The 21,728-nt window shown below is 41.0% G+C and overlaps 1 protein-coding gene across 5 annotated transcripts in view; it reads left to right on the top strand.

Annotated features, from left to right (window-relative positions):
- The first annotated feature begins 830 nt into the window (after nt 1–830).
- TASOR2 (transcription activation suppressor family member 2) overlaps nt 831–21,728 on the top strand; it is a 99,592-nt gene continuing 78,694 nt past the window's right edge. For all 5 annotated transcript variants that reach the window (XM_089676889.1, XM_089676892.1, XM_089676893.1 and 2 more), the window contains exons 1-2: nt 831–929; nt 12,309–12,369. Coding sequence is in view for 1 of the 5 variants with exons in the window: in XM_089676890.1 (XP_089533016.1) it covers nt 12,362–12,369 (8 nt within the window). In the remaining 4 variants the exon portion in view is untranslated. The remainder of the gene's footprint in view (nt 930–12,308; nt 12,370–21,728) is intronic.

The following is a 21,728-nucleotide window of genomic DNA, read 5'->3' on the forward strand; positions in this document are numbered from 1 at the left end:
GGCGTGAAGAGGTTAAAAAAAGTGGAAGATAAACGTGTGTCTATGTATTTCTATGTAACTCTATACACTGATCCATTGTGGGCGTTTTTTTAAAAATCCTGCTTATTGCAGATTTGGTGTGGTAAATAAAATGCACAAAAAAACATACCTCCCCATTGAAATCAATAGAAAATGCAGCATCAATAATGTTTCTGGTGCGTTTTTTGAGTCAGATGTCCCGTGCACTGCAATTGCGCTAGCATGTTTTGGTCAGCTGTTAATTTGTTGGGATTAATTCCATTTTAACCAAAACCCAGAGTTATGCTTTAACGTATTGCCAATATTTTGGTATCATCCTGTTTGTGTAATTGAAAACTGTAGACATTCTACACATTGCACACACCAAACATTTGTATTTTCATGGAAAATCTGGCTTTGATCAATATTGGGGCAAGATTTCATGCAAAATCCTCTTCTAGTAATGCCATAGTCCCTATGCTTTAGTTTTCAGGTCCCTAACACCTGTTATTGAACGTATTATAAATACTCCAGCAACAGAAGACCTAAAGACAGCTGTAGGAACAGAAAGCCCCCAGGAATCTAAGAGAGAATCTAAGATTTAGAAGAACTTCAATTTTATTGTTACAACATTTCTAACAGCAAATCAGTGTGTAGAGACAACAGCCGCGCACCGCCACGCTGCAGTCATCCCGCTACTCTACAGGAAGTGACTCCACACCAGTGTGGGCAGAGTCCTTCCAGCACTAGAGCCTCAGTCTCACTCCGTTTCCGGGTCAGCTTTCGCTTTCTCTTTTTGGGTTCCTGTGCAGGAATCACTTCCGGAGCAGATGGCGCCCCTCCCCTTCCCTAGGACTGTGTGGCTGTAGATCGTCAGACATTTTCTGAGTGCTGTGTCTTGTTGTATACGAATCCTGAGGAGAGTCGGGAAGGTGAGCGCGGCCGTGTAGAGGCGCTTCTCTACGGGTTTATCACACCTTTTTATAACAGTCGGGATTGTTCTAGAAGTTTTCACCTCACATTTGTCTGGAAAGGTTATCGGGAGAGGCTGACGTTTCGGGCCCCGGCAGAGGAGAGAAGTGTGTATATGCTGGGGGGGGGGGGGGGGGGCAGGAGGCCGGGGGCCAGTCTGGGAGTAGCCATCTGTGTACAGTGATATCCGCCCCGTGTGTGAGGGGAGGAGGGAGGGATTGTGTAATAGGCAGCGCTGCGCTCAGTCTGCTACGTACGTGTATGCGCGGCTTCCCGTATTCCTGGCAGTAGGAAGTGGTGGGGCGGCCCTTGTTTATATCCGTCCTCTGCATTCACACAGGATGTGCTGCAGGCTCACACAGGCCGTACACAGACAGACACCCCATAGCCCGCCGTTTAGGATCAACACCTCGTCATTGAGATTTCGGTTTCATCAGAATTCTAGTTATTGTTGGTATAATAATCTGTTGTTGTGCTCTGATCTCATTCTATCGATGTTGACGAACACACAAAAAACAAAGATGTTAATCGTGAAAACTGCCCTTTCCCTTCTTAGTCTAGGTTCACACCTAGAAACGCACAGCAGACCATTTCACTTCATTTCCTATGGGACAAGTTCACATCTCCACATTTTCACCCAGTGCGTTTTTTGTTAAGGGGACGGGGACTTTTTTTAAATGCAAAATGTTGCGTTTTTGGTTCTATAGATTTCAATGGAGACACTGCAGAAAAGCATTTAGTGCGTTTTTGGTGTGTTTTTTTTTTATTCTGCCCAGCAACTTGTTGAAAAAAGGGGAAAACACAAAATGTGGCAAAAACGCATCAAAAGCTCATGTGCAAAACCGCAAAAAGGTGTGAGCCTAGCCTGTAGAAACAGATCAAATCAAACTGTATAGGTGTGAGCCTAGCCCGCAGAAATGGATCAAATCAAACTGCATAGGTGTGAGCCTAGCCCGCAGAAATGGATCAAATCAAACTGTATAGGTGTGAGCCTAGCCCGCAGAAATGGATCAACGCAAACTGCATAGGTGTGAGCCTAGCCCGCAGAAACGGATCAAATCAAACTGTATAGGTGTGAGCCTAGCCAGTAGAAACGGATCAAATCAAACTGTATAGGTGTGAGCCTAGCCAGTAGAAACGGATCAAATCAAACTGTATAGGTGTGAGCCTAGCCCGTAGAAACGTATCAAACGCAAACTGTATAGGTGTGAGCCTAGCCTGCAGAAACGGATCAACACAAACTGCATAGGTATGAGCCTAGCCTGCAGAAACGGATGAAATCAAACTGCATAGGTATGAGCCTAGCCTGCAGAAACGGATGAAATCAAACTGTATAGGTGTGAGCCTAGCCCGCAGAAACGGATGAAATCAAACTGTATAGGTGTGAGCCTAGCCCGTAGAAACGGATGAAATCAAACTGTATAGGTGTGAGCCTAGCCCGCAGAAACGGATGAAATCAAACTGTATAGGTGTGAGCCTAGCCCGTAGAAATGGATGAAAGCAAACTGTATAGGTGTGAGCCTAGCCCGTAGAAACGGATCAAATCAAACTGTATAGGTGTGAGCCTAGCCCGTAGAAACGTATCAAACGCAAACTGTATAGGTGTGAGCCTAGCCTGCAGAAACGGATCAACACAAACTGCATAGGTGTGAGCCTAGCCTGCAGAAACGGATGAAATCAAACTGCATAGGTATGAGCCTAGCCCGCAGAAACGGATGAAATCAAACTGTATAGGTGTGAGCCTAGCCCGCAGAAACGGATGAAATCAAACTGCATAGGTTTGAGCCTAGCCCGCAGAAACGGATAAAGGGAAACTACATAGGTTTGAACCTAGCCCGCAGAAACGGATCAAAGGGAAACTACATAGGTGTGAGCCTAGCCCGCAGAAACGGATCAACGCAAACTGCATAGGTGTGAGCCTAGCCCGCAGAAACGGATCAAAGGGAAACTACATAGGTTTGCACCTAGCCCGCAGAAACGGATCAACGCAAACTGCATAGGTGTGGACCTAGCCCGCAGAAACGGATCAAAAGCAAACTGCATAGGTATGAACGTAGCCTGCAGAAACGCGTCACAGGGAAACTGCATAGTTGTAAACCTAGCCTGCAGAAATGCAGCTTTTTGCGTTAAAAAAAAAGTCCCTAACGCTTTCCAAAAAATGCACCGGGTGAAAACGTGGAGATGTGTATCTGTCCCATAGGAAAGTCATGTTGTACGTCTCTACGAACCGCAGCGGAAAATGCATAGGTGTGAACCTAACCAGGGGTGGGCAAACTGCGGCTCTCCAGCTGTTGCAAGACTACAAGTTCCATCATGCCTCTGCAAGTCATAGCTGTAACTGTCAGTTTTGTAATGTTGCAATGCCTCATGGGAAATGTAGTTCCACAACAGCTGGAGAGCCGCAGTTTGCCTACCCCTGACCTAAACTAAGGACTTGTTCACACTACAATTTCGGCATTCCGGATGCGTTTTTGCATACACAATTTTAATGCATTTTTGATGCATTTTCCATGCTTTTTTTTTTTTTTTTTGACAATTGGAAATTATTTTTATTTGGACAATGTGCATTCTTGTGCGTTTATACACGTTTTTATGCGTTCCAGATGAACAGAAAAATTTAGTAGGGTTTTTTTTTTATTGTATTTTTTATTGGAACTGACTGCACTGTTGTGAGCTAGAGCCATTGGATTACATGGCAAACATTGTGCATGCATTATGGATGCAGTTTAAAAATGTACGGGAAAGCATCTGGTGTGAGCCAAGCCCTGAAAAGAAAACAAAATGCATGCAGCTCTTCATTCTTCTTTTTTTTTGAAAATCTTTATTTTTGTATACACAATTTTGATGCATTTTTGATGTGTTCTGACTGTTTTGGTTTGATTTTATTTATTTTTTAACCTTTTGTTTTAAACTGCAATCTTAGCTTCTGTTTGATCTTCAACTGCCATGATGCTGCACATGTGATCAGTTATGACACCAGTCATTTGATGGTATGACAGTTTGGTTTAAAACACAAGCAACTATTTTTTCTGAAAGCATTAATGTAGCAAGCAGGATTAATGCAGCAAGCAGGATTAATGCAGCAAGCAGGATTAATGTAGCAAGCAGGATTAATGTAGCAAGCAGTGGGTTTTATTCTGCTTTAAATTTAAGGCACACCTTGAATGATAACTGTTACAGTTACTAGTGTGCTTATGTTAAAGGGAAACTAAACCCACTGATTTAACATTTTTAAAAAAAAAACAGTTACATGTGGCATGTGCTGGGATTGCTAACTGTCACATTTGCTTGTGCTCTTAACCAAACTATCAAACCATGAAATGGCTGGTGTCATAACTGGTCACATGTGCAGGATTGTGACAGTTGAGGATCAAACAGAGGCTAAGGTTGTTTAACACTGATACATTTTTCTTTTGCATTTAAAACAGGAAGAAAAATACATGACCATGTGATCTTATGGCCTCTTCACACTGATTTGTTGCAGATCCCCTGCCTTTAGTAAAATCCTGCTTTGCTGCATTTTTGGTGTGGTAAAAACACATAAAAAAACCCACCTCCCCATTGAAATGCATTGAAATCGCTGCAAAAACTCACCCATGTTGCATTTTTGATGCTGTTTTTGAGTTACATGTCCTGTATAAAATGCACAATTTTTGCTATGGATCAGTATGAAAGTAGTCTAAGATGGCAGCTTCTTTGGCTGAAAACAATAGGAGGGTTTAGTTCCGCTTTCACCTAAGCACACTAGTAACTGTAACAGTTATGATTCAAGGTGTGCCTTAAATATAAAGGAGAACTAAACCCATTGATTTAATGGTTTCACAAATACCAGTTGCTTGTGTTTTCAACCAAACTGTCATACCATCAAATGGCTGGTGTCTTAACTGATCACATGTGCAGCATTATGGCAGTTGAAGATCAAACAGAGGTGTTTTCATTGCATTTCATTTTTTTTTTCTTTGGATAATTGGAAAATATCTTCATTTGGACAAAGTGCATTTCGGTGCATTTACATGCATTTTGATGAGTCCCAGATAGGAAAAAAAATGCAGCAGGTTGTTCTTTTGTTACTGACTGTACTGGTGTGAGCTAGTGCTATTGGATTACATGGCAAACACTGTGCATGCAGTCTGGGTGTGGTTTAAAATGTACAGGAAAGCATCTGGTGTGAACCAACCCTTATAAGAAAAGAAAAATACATGCAACTCCTCATTCGTCTTTTTTTTTTTTTTTTTTTTTTTTGACACTTGGAAAATCTTTATTTTTGTTTTTGTATACACAATTGATGCATTTTTTTATGTGTTTTTGCATTTTTTTTGGACAGAATGCATTCCAGTGCATTTGCACACAATTTGATGCATCCTAGATAGCAAAAAAAATGCAGCAGTTTGTATTTTTGTTGAAAGCACTGGAACTTACCACACTACTGTGAGCTAGGACTATTGGATTACATGGCAAACGTGTACACAGTCTAGATGAGGTTTAAAAATGCACTGAAAATCATCTGGTGTGAACCAGTTCTAACTTAAAACAAACAAACATCTTTTTTATTTTTATTTTTTTTTATTTCTTTTGATACTCGGAAAATCTTTTCATATGGACAGTGTACTTTCTGGTGCATTTACACATTTTAATGCGTTTCAGATGGCAAAACCTTTTTTTTTTTAGCAGGTTGTACTTTTGTTAAAAGCACTGAAACTGATGAGTATATTTTTGTTTTTGTATACACAATTTGCGATGCATTTTTTGACGTGTTTTCATTGCATTTCCTTTTTTTTTTTTTTGGATAATTGGAAAATATCTTCATTTGGATAATGTGCATTCCGGTGCTTTTATATGCATTTTGATGCATCCCAAATAGAGAACAAAAATGCAGGTTTTACTTTTGTTGAAAGCACTGTAATCGACCACGCTGCTGTGAACTAGGGCCATTGGATTACATGGCAAACGCTGTGCACACAGTTTACAAACACACTGGAAAGCATCTGGTGTGAACCAGGCCTAAGAGAAACAAAAATGCATGCAGTTCTTAATGATGAATTTTAAGCACACAATACAGTTTTATAAAGATAAAAGATTTTGTGGGCAAAATAAAGTCCAGGAAATTGGAAGTGGGTTTTTTTTTTTAAGTTTTTGAACTTTTACACTAGTACGTTAAAAAAAAAAAAAAGCACTCTTTCCCCCAAAAAGGTCTACTGAGACAATCTTGCAGCTTATTTTTGCTGGGGGGGGGGGGGGGGTTTGTGGTCTTAGGAAGGGCTTTTTCTCAACATGTGAGTGTAATGTTGTCCTGCACATGAAATTTGTTTGAGAAAAAAATGTCCATCCTGCTCCTTCAACAATGTTGATAGCTATGGTCAATATAAGGAAATATTAAAAAGCTGTGTTTTTTTTTTTTTTTTTTTAAAGATAAGAACCATACTTAGCTAAATGTCTGGGTTTTTACTAACGTGACCCTTACTATTCTGTTTTTATTCATTATTTACCTATAGGCTCAGTTCACCTTAAAGTTGGTTGCAGGTGAAGCCAGATGGACTGATTCAGCCCCTGACTTGTATGTCTTGGTTACTCCAACACTGGTATCTGCCTGCAATTTTTCCTGGCTTTGGGAGCTTTGGGTGTTTTGGCTTTTCCTGCTGAATTCTGTATAGTAAATAAATAATCCAACATCAAGAGTCGGCATTCCTCATAATGGCCACAGCAGGTGTGCAGACCCAGGAACTCAAGTGCCAACATCACACCAATAGAGTCCCAAAGGGATAGTGGAAATTACCAGGTGATTTTAACTTTCCAGCATCTACCAAAAAAAGGAAAAGTCAGTTTTTGGTGGACTGGTCCTTTTAAATATGTTAAGGTGTGTTTCCACAGCATGATGCATTTTACCTGTAACCTGGGGATATGACACGTGGTCATGGTTGGCCCAGTTACTTGCTATTATGGTGGTAGTGGTGGGGGCAGGGTGTTCAGGCTTAATTGCATATCCCTACAGTATTTTCCCCTTGTGTGATTTGCGATATGACAGCTGCTTTGTAGTCACTTGGGACAGTTCTCTGTGTTTTTTTTATATCTTTCTCAATTTTTTTGTTCTTATGACACGTAGGTGACAGGTCTCTGTGGGCACATAGCAGTCTTATACAGATGACTGACAGCTTGCACAATACTGCCGAACTTGTATAGCATTGATAAACAGATGTTCTGTCTCTACTGAAGGGAAAGAAAGGAAATGCAAATTCATACCTGAGTTGCTTTCATTTTCTAAGCTTTGCCAAAGAACAGCTTGTCATTGGTTGCTGCGGTTCTGATTAAAAGAAATGTGTATGTGTGTATGTACCCCCCTCCAAACTGCATCAAATAGTGTGCGAAGTCTTAAAGGGGCATTACATTCTAGGAGTGCATTAAGTACAGAGTGCAGAGTTGTGGAGGGGTTTATACGCAGAGTTGTCATAGGTTTCTTCTGTTCTGATGAACCACTAGCCTACCGGGCACTTATTCCTCCTTCCTGCCCAGACCAGTTTTCATCTTTCAGCGCTGTCGCGCTTTGAATGACAATCAGGTGGTCATGCAACATTGTACCCATATGAAATTTTTATAATTTTTTTCACACAAATAGAGCTTTCTTTTGGTGGTATTTAATCGCCACTGGGTGTTTTTTATTTTTTGCGCTATAAACAAAAAAGAGCAAAAAATTTGAAAAAAAAAAAGTTTTCTTGTTTCTACTATAAAATTTTGCAAACAGGTAATTTTTCTCCTTCACTGATGTGCATTGACGGGGGGCACTGCTGTGCACAGGTGGTTGGCACTGGTGGGTACTGATCATTAGGACTCCATGCCCTGATGATCACTGTCGATCTGTTTTCTGACAATTGCCGGTTTTCGGCAGTACTTTCCTCACGCTGTGACAGAGGGGCATTAAATACTAGGAGTTCATTACATACAGCGTGCAGAGTTTGGGGGGATGGGGGTTACATGCAGAATTAAGGGGTGTACAACAGAGCAGAGTTCAGTCTTTCCACAACTGCTTACCTCTGCATCCACATCCTACTTTCACCCCTCTTCAGCTCTTCATGCAACACCCTCCCATTGCCCCTGTCGGAAACGTGCGCAACAGAGACTGACGCAGTCCTCCATTTTGTTAAGAATCTCCATGTTTTCCCTCATTTTTCCCCCTTTCCTCTCTGTTAATCCACAGGGACATATGTGTGTTGGAAGGGTCACAGGCTGGCTAGAGCCAACAGAGAGCCCAGAGCTATAAAACACCTCTCTGAGCCGGGGCCTAGCTGTCCAAACAACCTGTACAATTTAACACCTCGTATAAGATAACGGAGCCTTCCCAGCAGTTCAAGGCATTCCAACGAAGCATGAATCAGATAACCACATTTCAAAATCCATTTTTCCCCCTATGTCTCATATTTTGGAATATGAGAGACATACGTAAAAACCAGACATATCGTCAGTTGGCTAAAAGAAGCCGAACAATTTGATGGGTCACTCGCCTTGTTTTGAATACATAGGAAAGCCGAAAAATAGATCTCGTGAACCGTTCAGTGTATAATTTCATAATTCATATTTAATCAATCCTCAGACGTGTCTGCATAATAATCTACCCGCGGGTGGAATGTCACTTGTGCAGATGGAAAGTTATGGGCCAAAATATGAGTTATGAGAGATTTTGGCTCTAGTTGAGGTATCCGCCCAGACCTGCACGCCCTACATTGGGTATTGGTCCTTGCCTTTAGAGACACCCCCTGCTGGGGAACTACAAAATGGGCTGTCAGGCCTAAGAGAGCTAAGTTGAAGACGTCCCCCATTTTAACATCAGTACCACTGGGGAGACCCGTGCCCTTTCGCTCTGAAACTTGGATCTGCTAACCCAGGACTTTGGCAAGTACCTTAACCCTTTCACCTCTCCCTATCTCTTTGCTGTGCTGTTGGTCTCTGCATATTTATATATATATATCTTAGTTACATCTTTTTCTGTAAATATTGTTATTGCACCCATTTGACCTATTAGTAATAAATCTTTCCTTCTGAAAGTGATGAACTGTTTCTATAGCGCTTTATTGCAATTTACGAATTCTTGCCTCTAAAGAGAACGCTACTTTGTTTGTTTAACCCTCTACATAATCGGCCTGCAGTGACTGTATTATGCAGATGATTTTCTAAACCATTATAGTGTTTTAGCTGATATTGCCGAGTTTCCTCTTTCTCTGTACAAAAAGGAGGTGGTGGCAGTGTGAAGGGTTAATTGCGTAATTAACCTGACCCAGTAAAAATTGATTCAGGCTGCTGGTGCATCGATTGAGGTCCAATTAGCTGGAAAATTGTTGTGCAGGGTGCAGCTGAGTGTGGCATTGTTGCGCACGTGACATTGCGGTTTTAGATCGGCTAGTCCTTCGGTCACGAGTTTGGTGAGAAGGTCTGAGGTCTGACGCCACGATCGTGACAGCCCCATCTCCCCCATCCTTAAAAGCTCTACCATCTTCAACATGTCTTACTTTTGTTGCTGTAATAAGCTGAAGCACTCAGCCGGCTCTAGTACCTTCCTGCACACTGTAGGTGCAGGGATAATCATCATTGGGGGTGTCGGCATCCACATTCCACTCTGGGCACTTGCATCTCGCTTGTCCCTATCCTGAACTTGGTGGGAGCCGCTCAGGAGATCAGACTTGTGGGAGCTGTGGAGAGTCTGTCACTTCTAAATCCAGACTTCAGTGTTTACAAGTGATTGTGATGAGTAGGGAACAGAGGGCCTGTGTGTATGTATATATAGTGAACTGTATTGTTGCTGTATTGTCTCCCGTTCTATTGTAAAGCACTGAGCAAACTGTTGGCGCTATATAAATCCTGTATAATCATAATAATTTTCAGGTTGTCAGTAAAGCCTCCAGTATTTCTTCTCTATCTTCTTCCCTTTTCTCTATCTTCTTCCCTTTTCTCTATCTTCTTCCCTTTTCTCTCTCTTCTTCCCTTTTCTCTCTCTTCTTCCCTTTTCTCTCTCTTCTTCTCTTTTCTCTCTCTTCTTCTCTTTTCTCTCTCTTCTTCTCTTTTCTCTCTCTTCTTCTCTTTTCTCTCTATCTTCTCCTTTAAACACACTGTGCTTACTACTGTCAAGCCAGCTGTCTGCTTTTGGGGGCATGTGATTCAGGCAGTTGTAAAAGCCTGCAGTGTTATGTATTGTTGTGCGTAAAAACGTAACGAACTGCAACAAACCTCAATGCAGCACCATGGTGTGGAAATGCACATATTGGTCAGTAAAAGCAAGACTATGTGAATCTAGTCCTCCATTTTCTGCAAATGATGCGAGTTAGACTGTAATGCCGATGCAGACAAGTTGAAACAAGTAGTCAAGTTGCATCTGCCTTTTAACAACCAGAAAAAATAGTTCTGCATTCTTCATATGTGTGAGTGCAAAGATTTATCTTAATCACTGAGCAGTGTATATACAAAGTTGTAAACCGCTATGAAGAAAAAGGCTAGGTTCACACATATGCAGCTCTGCGAGCCACGTTTTGTGTGGACATGGCAGCCCATTCATTTGTGTTTCTTTAGAAAGCAGCCAGAACCTGAGTAGAAAAGCTTGTCCCTTGCTTACTGCTCCCTAAAGCACAACAGCATGCTCTTCACCACCCTGGGGGCATGACTGCACGGCCTAGAAACACACTCGGTATATTAAAGTGGAGCTCCACCCAAAAGGGGAAGTTCCACTTTAAAGACTGGTCGCCCGCTTTCCATTAAGGATTGGCACCTTTGGTGGGGGGAGCGGGTACCCGAATTTGACAGGTACCCGCTCCCACTTCCGCTCTGATTGCCTAGGCAATCATAAGTGGAAGGTGTCCTCCCTCCCGGTAGTCTTTTGGGACATGTGACAGGTCCCAGAAGACTACAGTACTATTCATGAAACGCTATTCGCGCATGCGCAGTGGGTACCCGGCTGTGAAGCCGCAAGCTATCACAGCCAGGTGCCCACACTGAAGATGCCGGCAACCAGGGAGTGAAGACGGCCAGTAAAACAGGCTGCAGGGACACACACCGAGGGACAGGTGGGTGTGTGTTTTTTAAAAGTCAGTAGCTACAGTTTTTGTAGCTGCTGACTTTTATTTTTTGACAGCGTGAGTGGAACTCCGCTTTAAGCTGAATAAATGGACAAATATGAATATTTTCACATGTAAGCCTGCATTCGAACTTTTAAGACTGAATATTCAGATTATTCCATATGCAAGGTTGGGTCATATTCTGGAATACTTCTTAACTTAATGCCTCTATTTCATACTAGTTTGATAGACTTATAAATATTTGCATGTGAACACGCAGTTTATATTTCTGGTCTACCTAGGTACCATAGCCTTCTTACTGCCACCTTGTGTTGATCATGTTTATAGCATTATATTTGGTACATTTCACAAACTTGACAAGGAAGAGCACATGCTGCATATCCCCGTCTATAGAGACAACCCCTTTTTTATGTTTTTCACTCTTGTCATCTGTATGTGTCGTCACGCAGGCTGGGCTCACAGTACTCCAGAATGGAGCAGTGTTCAATGTCATTATGCAAGTATTTTCGCTTTGTGAAAATCTGGGTACTTGCATACCGGTAGTTTTTATTGATAGACAACAGGTCTTACAAACATGTTCAGAATTGCTTTGTGTTGTGCTTTCTCACCTCGGTTGCCTAAATGTAAACTTTTTCTTTCACTTTATAAAAAAAAAAATACATGGAAAGTCAAAATAAAATGTAAAAGGATAAACCGTAAAATGTGGGGAAGCTATAATGAAACAAAACAAAATGACAAAAGGAGTGACATGGTCCAGGCCAGCTTCTTAGATATTTCTGTTTCTAAGGCTCCATACACACCAGTGTTTGTTTTTTTTTTTTTAAAAAGCTCAAAAAATCCTGGATAAACACTCTGGTAATAACACTTTTTGGAAACGTTTAGGAGCATTGGCTTTTTATTAACATTTTTTGTAGAGAAATATAAAGCTAGAAGAAAGCTGTTAGGAGTGTTTTTAGCGTTTTTTTTTTTTTTTTTTTTCTGCTGGAAAAACACTCCAAAAAACAACTATTTTTTTTTTTTTTTCTGCTCCTAGACGCTGAAGCTCAAAAGTTGCTAATAGCCTAAAGTAGTGTGTATGGACACATAGGATAACACTATTTAGCTTCTAGGAGCAGAAAGAAATGCTATTAACGGCTTCAAGGAGCTGCAAAAAATGCTAGTGTGCATGGAGCCTTAATGTCTTCTCTAAAAGAAAATATCAATATAAACTTAGAAACATGCCTAAGGGCTTTTATTGGCGACTAATATCAGTTTGATTAATTGGGAAATATGTGCTCTTTTTTTCAGCCGGTGGAGGTGTCCAGTGAGGTTTTCTATGCAGTCTAGGCATACATCAGTTAATGAAGAGGTAAGTTCTCCAGCAGAGTAATACAAGTAGCAATTTCTACTTCTCCCTGTTTAATATGTTCTGCTAACATAGTCCTCTGTGCTGTTTTCACTTCACTAGCCACTATAGTGGATATAACAAAGTCTACATGCCCCTGTAAAAATGTCAGTTTTTTGAGATGTAACAAAAACAGACCAAGATAAATCACTCCAGATTTGTTTCTGCCTTTTTAATGTGATCTAATATCTGTGCAATTCAATTAAAAACAAACAGAAAACAGCAAAAGCCATGCTCTGCAAAGAGTTTACAAAACATCAAAAGGATCTCATTGTTAAAAGGTATCTGCAAAGAGAAGGTACAAAACAATTCCAAGGCATTGGATATACCATGGAACACAGTGAAGACGGTCATCAACAAGTGGATAAAATATGCCACAACAGTGACATTTCCAAGAACTGAATGTTCCTCCAAAATTGATTTACAAATACAAAACTGCTCTGGGAGGCTACCAGGAGGCCTACAACTAGATTAAAGGATCTACAGTTGTACAACTACTAGTGTGTAGTACATGTGACAACAATCTCCCGTATTTTTCTTATGTCTGGGCTGTGGGGTAGATTTGCAAGATGAAAGCCTTTTCTTACTAAGAAGACATCCAAGTCGAGCTACATTTTGCAAAAACCTACATAGTCTGCCAAAAGTATGTGGGAAAAAGTTTATGGTCTGATGAGACCACAATTGAACATTTTAGCCATAATTCCAAAAAGTATGTTTGGTGCAAAACCAACACCAAGAAATACTATGCCCACAGTAAAGTGTGGTGGCAGCATTATGCCTTGAGGCTATTTTTCTTCAGTTGGATCTGGGGTTTTCTTCAACGTGGAGGGACTTATGAATCGTTCCAAATACAGGGGTGTTGAATGTATATCTCCCGACGCCCGGGACATGTAGTTCTGTGCATCGGGCAGGTAGTTTTTCTTATCCTCTAGCCCTGCTATGGGCAAGCAGCAGTGCTCCCCTGTCATCACCCTCAACACCCCCCCACCCCGCTGTGAGATGCCCACTGTCTCCCAGGCTCTGCTTGCCCATCTGCGGACCCCGGTTCAGCTCACTACCGTCTGCTAGAGGGGAGGGAGGAGACGGACATATCCGCTCTCCTCCCCTTCTTGTCCTGACCCAGAAGTGACATTATAATGTCACTTTCGGGTCCCTGTTCAAAGATTTCCTGGCCATTGAGGCTGGGAAAGAATGTAATACAGTGCAATTTGCACTGCATTACATTCAGGGGAGGCATCCAAGGTGTTTTAGACCCTGGATGTCTCAATAAAGAGAGCTTGTCACCAAAAACATCAACGTTACACCCAAGCACACAACATTTCCCCCCCACTCCCACATATACACGTACAAACGTAAAAGCACACGCTGAGGCGCCTACGCATGAAAACATCAATTGCGATACATGTCACATATTGCCAAGTATGCCAGAATGAGAGCACTAATCTAGTATTAGACCTCCTCTGTAACACTATATTGATGACCTATAAGGGGCTTTAAAAGTGTCGCCTATAGAAAATATGGGGTACTGAAGTTCGTTGCCATTTCACGAGTGTGTGCAACTTTAAGGTTTGTTGTGTTGGGTATCTATTTACTTGGTTCAATCTCTTCTTTTATATTTTAAACCAATGTTTGTGATTTATTGCTTTTTTTGTGCCCTAAAATTAACTTGTATTTTTTACTGTTATTTTGTGGTAATATGCGACATAAAAAATAGGAAATTTTATGTCGCATATTACTCTCTAGGGTGTCTGCTTTCAGAAAATATATAATTCAAATGGATACTGCGCTAGGTGAACCCTTAAAACTTTATGAGCACTATGGAGACCTTCACACCACTGAAAAATGAAAAAATATTAAAAAAAACAAAAACACTATAATAGTTCAACAAAATAAGTGCATACATATGCCCTCTGAAGACCCTCACCCCTCTGAAGGGCGATCAAAATTTGAAAAAAAATTGACTGAATAAACTGAGTGAGTACAGTATTCATAAATATGTGGTCAAATTAACCTAAAATATCATGCATTATCTAAGCCCTATGAAGACATTCACACCTCTCAAGAGTGATCGAGGTCAAATCTCAATGTGCAAACAATTCGCCTCAAATATACATAAAGGTTAGTACAAAAATTTCAAAAGCAAAAAAACAATAACAAAAAGTCCATATAGACCTAAATCATAGTCCATAAGTATGAGAAGAAAATTCCACAATCGATGGTATTATTGTAGACAATGCTGTAAGTGAAAATGTAGATAAACTTTAACTGGTCACCAGAGTGCACACCACCACCAAAGTAACGAATGGAGGCTTACCAGAAATGGAGACCCCTTAATTACAGGGGGTCCCAACCAGCTTTATAATGTAGAGCACTGGCATGCTTCCCATATCACGCCCCAAAACATGGAACTTCCCGGACTCCAACTAGAATGTAAACTCAAAGTGTAGTGCCAGACAAGGTCATGAAAGAAAAAACATCCCTCTCATAGTGCAATACATGTCAATAGATTCTTTATTTGCGCAAATAGGATCCTACTTACAAGCTGTAGAACGATTAAAAGCATTCACATGAACCATATCCAAGATGGCCAACAGCGCAATAACGTCAGAGGGAGGCTCTGCCCGACATGTTTTGTCATCAAAAGACGTTCTCTAACCAATAATAAGCTGTGAGGTTAGTAAAACAGCGATATCGGAACTGATTTTAGGTTAACTCCTTGGCTCCGGCGCCTCCCGGCCCTTCAGGGGTTTCAAAAGCCGGGAGGCGGGGCGGGGTTTTAGTGCCATGTGACCGCCGTGATTCGCTGTCACGGCGGTCACATTATTGGGAAAGGTCCTGATCGAAAGAGGAGATCGGGACTTTTCCGTGAGTACCGGACATGTGTGCTGGGAGCACGCAGGGAGCGCGCTTTCAGCACATGTTTTTCTTAATTGCACGCAAATGTGCGGCCGCTCGGTGTCAAGGCCCAGACACTGGGAGGCCGCACATTTGCATGCGGTCGGTGCCAAGAGGTTAATAGGTTAATCACACCTAGCTGGAGAACTACTCAAATTCTTTTAGTTCATGTTTTTTCTCATCGTTATTGTGAAATTGTGTGAATGCATCAATGGAGTGCATGTTATCTCAACTTGCAAAGCTTGGATTCATTGAATGAGTCTACCAAAAATGAAATTGCAGAATATACAGCCTTACGCTACATAACTAAGCTCCATTTCATGCTGAATAAACTAAATTATTAATGTATCTTAAATAGAAAACTATCTTTAGATGAATTTTTAGTCCAAAAGAATTTTATTAAGATAAATTTGATAAAAAATAAAAAAAAAATCCAATTTAAATTAAAAAAATCCGAGTCAATTATCTAGTTGAGCTCAGAAGGTACAAACACTGATATTGCTGTACTTATTATGGCATGGTGTAGTTGGAGGTACTAAAAAAGCAGCTATTAGACATTCCGGAGCCCTTCCTCAATGTTTGACAGTCCGTTTTGAACACCATCTTTGTAAAGCTGCACAATATATATGATACCGTATGTTGACCAATTATCAAACCCCTCTAACTTTAGATGTTCATGATATTTAAGATTTCATATTAACCACTTGAGCTCCAGAGGATTTACCCCCCTTAATGACCAGGCCTCTTTTTGCTTCTCAGCGCTGCACTAATTCAACTGATAATTGCGCGGTCATGCAATGCTGCACCCAAACGAAATTTACGACCTTTTTTTCACACAAATAGAGCTTTCTTTCGGTGGTATTTGATCATCTGTGCGCTTTTTATTTTTCACGCTATAAACATAAAAATGCCAAAAATGTTGAAGAAAAACAATATTTTTTACTTTCAGCTATAAAAAATATATAGTAAACTCAACGTTGGTTATAAATTTAGGCCAAAATGTATTCTGCTACATGTTTTTGGTAAAAAAAATCACAATGAGTGTATATTGATTGCTTTGCGTGGAAGTTATAGTGTCTACAAACTATGGTATAGATACAACAATTTACACCATTTTTCTGCTATACAGCCCTGTGCTAGTTTAACGGACAATTGTGCGGTCATGCAATACGGTACATAAATGAAATTTACATCCTTTTTTTTCCCCCACAAATTGAGCTTTCTTTTGGTGGTATTTCATCGCCTGTGCGGTTTTTATTTTTTGCGCTATAAAAAAAATGGCTGACAATTTTGAGGGAAAAAAAACAATATTTTGGACTTTTTGCTATAAAACATGTCCAGTAAAAAAAAATGCAAAAATCAAATTTAGTCATAAATTTCTGCCAAACTGCATTCTGCGACATGTGTTTGCTAAAAAAAAAAAAACCGAATACGTGTAAATTAATTGGTTTACGTGAAAGTTATAGCGTTTACAAATGGCGGGAAAGATACTGGGATTTTTAGGGTTTTTTTTATACTAATAATGGCGGCGATCAGCGAATTATGGCGGCGATCAGGGACTTATGGCAGCGACCAGCGACTTATGGCGGGACTGCAGCGGACATTCTGACATTGGGGGGTACTGACTTGGGGTCACTGACATCCCCAAAAACACTAATACAGTGATCAGTGCAAAAAAAAAAAAACTGACACTGTACTAATGGCAATGGGGAGGAAGGGGTTAACTTTATTTTGCAGGGAAGGGTTATAGGAGTGAGGGGAGTGTTTTACTAGGGGGTGGGGGTGTGTACTGGGCAGGACAAGGCTGATCGAGAAAGAGAAACTCTTCTTTCTCGATCAGCTCATCCTCGAGCTGACAGGGAAGTGACAGACAGCACAGCTACTGCAGCTGTGCTCTCTGTCACTGTTTGCCGCTGATCGCCGGAACATAGCCGCTAACGAGCGGCTGTGACCTGGCGACTGACATCTGCGGCGGTGATCCGCAGGACAGATAGGGCGATGGCGCGCCTCGCGCGCCCCCTCTATTTGTTTACAAAACACACGTCTTAAAACATGGTTTTGCCTGTGAGTGCCGCCCTGCCGCCGTATATGTACAGTGGCTGGGCGGCATGTAGTTAATAAGGCTTAGCTAGTATAACAGGAAAACTGCACATTAGTTTTAGCTTTGTTCCAGAGTTTATCAATCCTAGTTTAGTTAGGTAAGTGTTTATGCATCTGGATTCTACCTGCTTCCAAACCGTCAATCCACCTATCCTTAGAAAATACAGAGGATAGAATGAGTCTGCTAGGGTCTGGTCCTTCCGGGATGTTCCAACCCACTAAGTGCTGACGTTGTGAGGCAAGAAAGTATAGGTAAGGATTTGGGACTGCTAGGCCACCAGACTCCTTAGGGTATTGTAAAGTTTCTAGTTTATTTCATGGGGTGTGCTTCTTCCAGATCAAAAAATGAAAGATAGTGTCAGATTTCTTACAGGCATAGAGGAAGCCACAGGGGGACATTGTGCAAAACGTATAAAAATTGTGGTGCCCATATCATTTTATTAAGATTTACACCAGCTTGAGGCTTTAAATTTAGAGAGTAGAGTAAACTTTCATATTTAAAGTGACATAGTTTGAGATATTTGGATGTATAGAAATACATTGATATACAAAAGATTCCACCAGTTTACCTGTCAGTCTTTTACAACTCAATTTGCTCATGATTGGGTCCGTGAAATCCTACGAGGAATTTCTGTATTGCCCAGAGAGATGAAAGCATAGGTCAATAGGGTCTTAAACTAAGTCTGAAATGAGAGAAAAAGGGGTATAGAGGTGAGTTTAACTTCCATATTGCACTCCCCTCCTTCTAAGTGCAGTGGAGCTCTGTTACTGTAATCAGATTTCAAGATCATTTTTTGTGGACACTGCACACGGAGATCCTAATGAATATTGTTTTGTCAGATGGGTTCTATCTTCCATGTATGCTTTATCATGCTTTTACAGTAGATATGTCACTTTGTTGCTGTGCAGTCTAATCGAGGCATTTGAAATTGAATGTAGCGATGTTCTTTAATCCAGATGCCATTTCACATCTTCAGACAAAAAATAAAAATATGCTAAAAATGTATATGAGTTTAAGCTTAAAGGAAACCTGGTGCGGGAAGTGACTTCCATTGCTGGCACCTTTTGAAAATGCTGGTTGCTTAACCATAATGCTTAACGGCTTCAGTAGTTTCTCTTACCTGGAACAAATATACAGATTAGGTGTTCTGACATTGATTGTATTTCTTCCAGGTCAGTGATTCTGAAATGATTGAAGTCAGAGGAATAGCATGACATACAGACATCTGTTATTTTTAGAATGATAGCCACTGTACATTTCTCTGCACAGGTTTCCTTTAAAACAAAACTGCAGACAAACAGCTGAATACGCAATTAAATGCATACATATTTACTAGGTTACCTGCAAAAGATTATTTTTTAAATTGTATTTAGCCAGTTATGGGATGTACACACTTTTGCTACATTACATAGCCAGCAGGTGATAACCATATTTTTTGTTTTAGCTTTGCAGATTTGTGTCATCTCCCTGCCTCCTGTCTGCTCATTGGGCAATGACTTACCATCCTCTTCTGTGTCCACTGAGTAGTTAACAGCGGGGGAAAATAATTATTTAATTCCCTGCAGATCTTGTAAGTTTACCCATGCACAAAGAAATGAAGAGTCTATAATTTTTTCTTAGGTGTATGTTAAATGATAGAGACAGAATATCAACCAAAAATCCAGAAAAAACACACAATACAAATGTTATAAATTGAGTTGCAGTTCAGTGAGTAAAATAACTATTTGATCCCCTACCAACCAACAATAATGACTGGCTATGTGCTCATGTGGTACACAGATTAGCCCTGTTAATTTAAGAAGGTGCTCCTAACGCCAACTCGTTATGTGTATAAAAGACACCTGTCCACAAAAACTTTCTTCCATTCAAACCTCACCATCATGGGCAAATGACCAAAGAGCTGTCAAAGGACATCATGGACAAGATTGTAGACCTGCACAAGGCTGGAATGGGCTACAAGACCCATCAGCAAGAAGCTTGGTGCGAAGGAGACAACTATTGGAGTGATTATTCGCAAATTGAAGAAATACAAAATAACCAATCACCCTCGGTCTGCAGCTCCATGCAAGGTTTCGCCTCATGGGATAAGGATGATCATGAGAAAAGTGAGGGATCAGCCCAGAACTACATAGGAGGAGCTTGTGAATGATCTCAAGGCAGTTGGGACCAGTCACCAAACAAACCATTGGCAACACAATACGCCACCGTGGATTGAAATCCTGTAGCGCCCACAAGGTCTCCCTTCTCAAAAAGACACATGTACAGGCCGTCTGAAGTTTGCTAATGAACACCTAAATGGTTCAGAAAAGGGTTGGGAGAAAGTACTGTGGTCAGATGAGACCAAAATTGAGCTCTTTGGCATTAACCCAACTCGACTTGTTTGGAGGAAGAAAAATGCTGACCTTTAGAACACCATTAGCTTGACTGTATGGCCTTTAGAACACCTCCATACAGTCAAGCATGGAGGTGGAAACATTATGCTTTGGGGCTGTTTCTCTGCTAAAGGTACAGGCTGATTTTTTTTCCTGCATTAAGGGGCCAATGGACAGGGCCATGTATTGAAAAATCTTGGATGAGAACCTTCTTCCCTCACCCAGAACACTGAAGATGGGTCTTGGATGGATCTTCCAGCATGACTACCTAAAACATTCCGCCAAGACAACAAAGGAGTGGCTCAGGAAGAAGCACATTAAGGTCATGGAGTGGCCTAGCCAGTCTCCAGACCTTAATCCCATAGAAAATGTATGGAGGGAGCTGAAACTTCTGGTTGCCAAGTGACAGCCAAGAAAACTTAAGGATTTAGAGAAGATCTGTAAGGAAAAGTGGACAAAAATCTCTCCTGAGATGTGTGCAAACCTGGTAACCAACTACAAGAAACGTCTTACTTCTGCTTGCCAACAAAGGTTTCTCCACCAAGTAATAAGTCATGTTTTTTGCTTGGGGATCAAATACTTATTTTACTCACTGACGTGCAACTCAATTTATAACATTTGTATCATGTTTTTTTTTTCTGTATTGGTTGATATTCTATCTCATTTAAAATACACCTATGAGAAAAATAGACCCAAGGGATAATTATTTTCCCCACTGTAGGTGACTCCAGGAAGCGGAGAAGCTGAACCAGAAAATAGTGCTCTTTCTGGCTTTGCAGTGTTGCAGGAGTTCTTAACCAATTCACTATCAGAGCCATTTTTTTCAGTTTTTGCACACATGTTAAAATGTACATTAGAGAGCCTAAAGAATAGCCACTTATACTTTCTGAAAGCAACGATCCTGAAGAATAAATTGGTGGCAGTTGCAATTTATATTAAATTATATTAGTGCACATGTTTATCAAATGCAGATTTTTAGTAAAAAATATGCAAAATTTTAGTGCACACAGACAAAATATATTACCAGCTTTTTTTGGTACAATATAAAAAATGAGGTTGCGACGAGCTAATTGATAACAAATATTTCAAAACCTTAACATTGCACATCCTTTGCTTTGGGACTCTTGCTCTGCTCCTGGCCCTGCTAGGATCTCAGGGCATCCATGCCACAGGGTACCTGGATGACCACCTGCTAAGATTTCTCAGCTATGGTCTTGTTTTACAACATTCAGAGGACAATTCTGTTCCTTCAGACTTTTGGATAGGCGATCATCTTCAAGAAGTCTGTCCTCCAGCTTTTCCATCATCTGAAGCATTTGGTTTTGAGCTTGGACATGGGTCAGGCCAAAATTTTCCTTCCCCAGGAAAAGATTTCTTGTCTGAGGTCCAACTCTCAGAAAGGGCCATCCCTCAACTTGCTTCTGTATGAGGGTTTTGGGCCTCATGATTACCTTCTTTTGGGTGATTCCCTTTGCCGAGTTCCACTGTTAGAGCTTAGAATCTCGACATTCGGTCCTTTATCTGGATTGCCCACTACTGCTTTCTAGCCAGTCATGCTGGATTTCCAATGTGGCTCTAAAATCCAAGAGTTCCTTCCCTCTCTCTCCCTGGAAATTGGTAGTTGCCAAAGCATGCCTGTAGGGCTGGAGTAGCATCTCCAGCGCCCTGACTTTCCAAGAAACCTGGTCCCCACAGGAGTCAATGCTCCCCGTTAACATTATGAAACTGAGATCCGTAAGACTGACTCTTCTAAATGGTCACACAGGATGAATGCAGTCAGACAGCGACCTTTGGCCTACATAAACCGCCAATGGGGTACCAGAAGTCAGGTAGCCCTGAAGGAAGAGAGCCTGATTCTCTCTTGGGCAGAGAGCCACAGTCTGGCAGTGGAAATGTGGCAAGGAGACTTTCTATGTTACCAGCGCCTGGACTCACAGTAATGGTCCCTGGAAAGC

Source organism: Staurois parvus, unplaced genomic scaffold, assembly GCF_062004578.1.
Source record: "Staurois parvus isolate SC_StPar_1 unplaced genomic scaffold, SC_StPar_1.0 ptg000175l, whole genome shotgun sequence".
NCBI lineage: Eukaryota > Metazoa > Chordata > Amphibia > Anura > Ranidae > Staurois > Staurois parvus.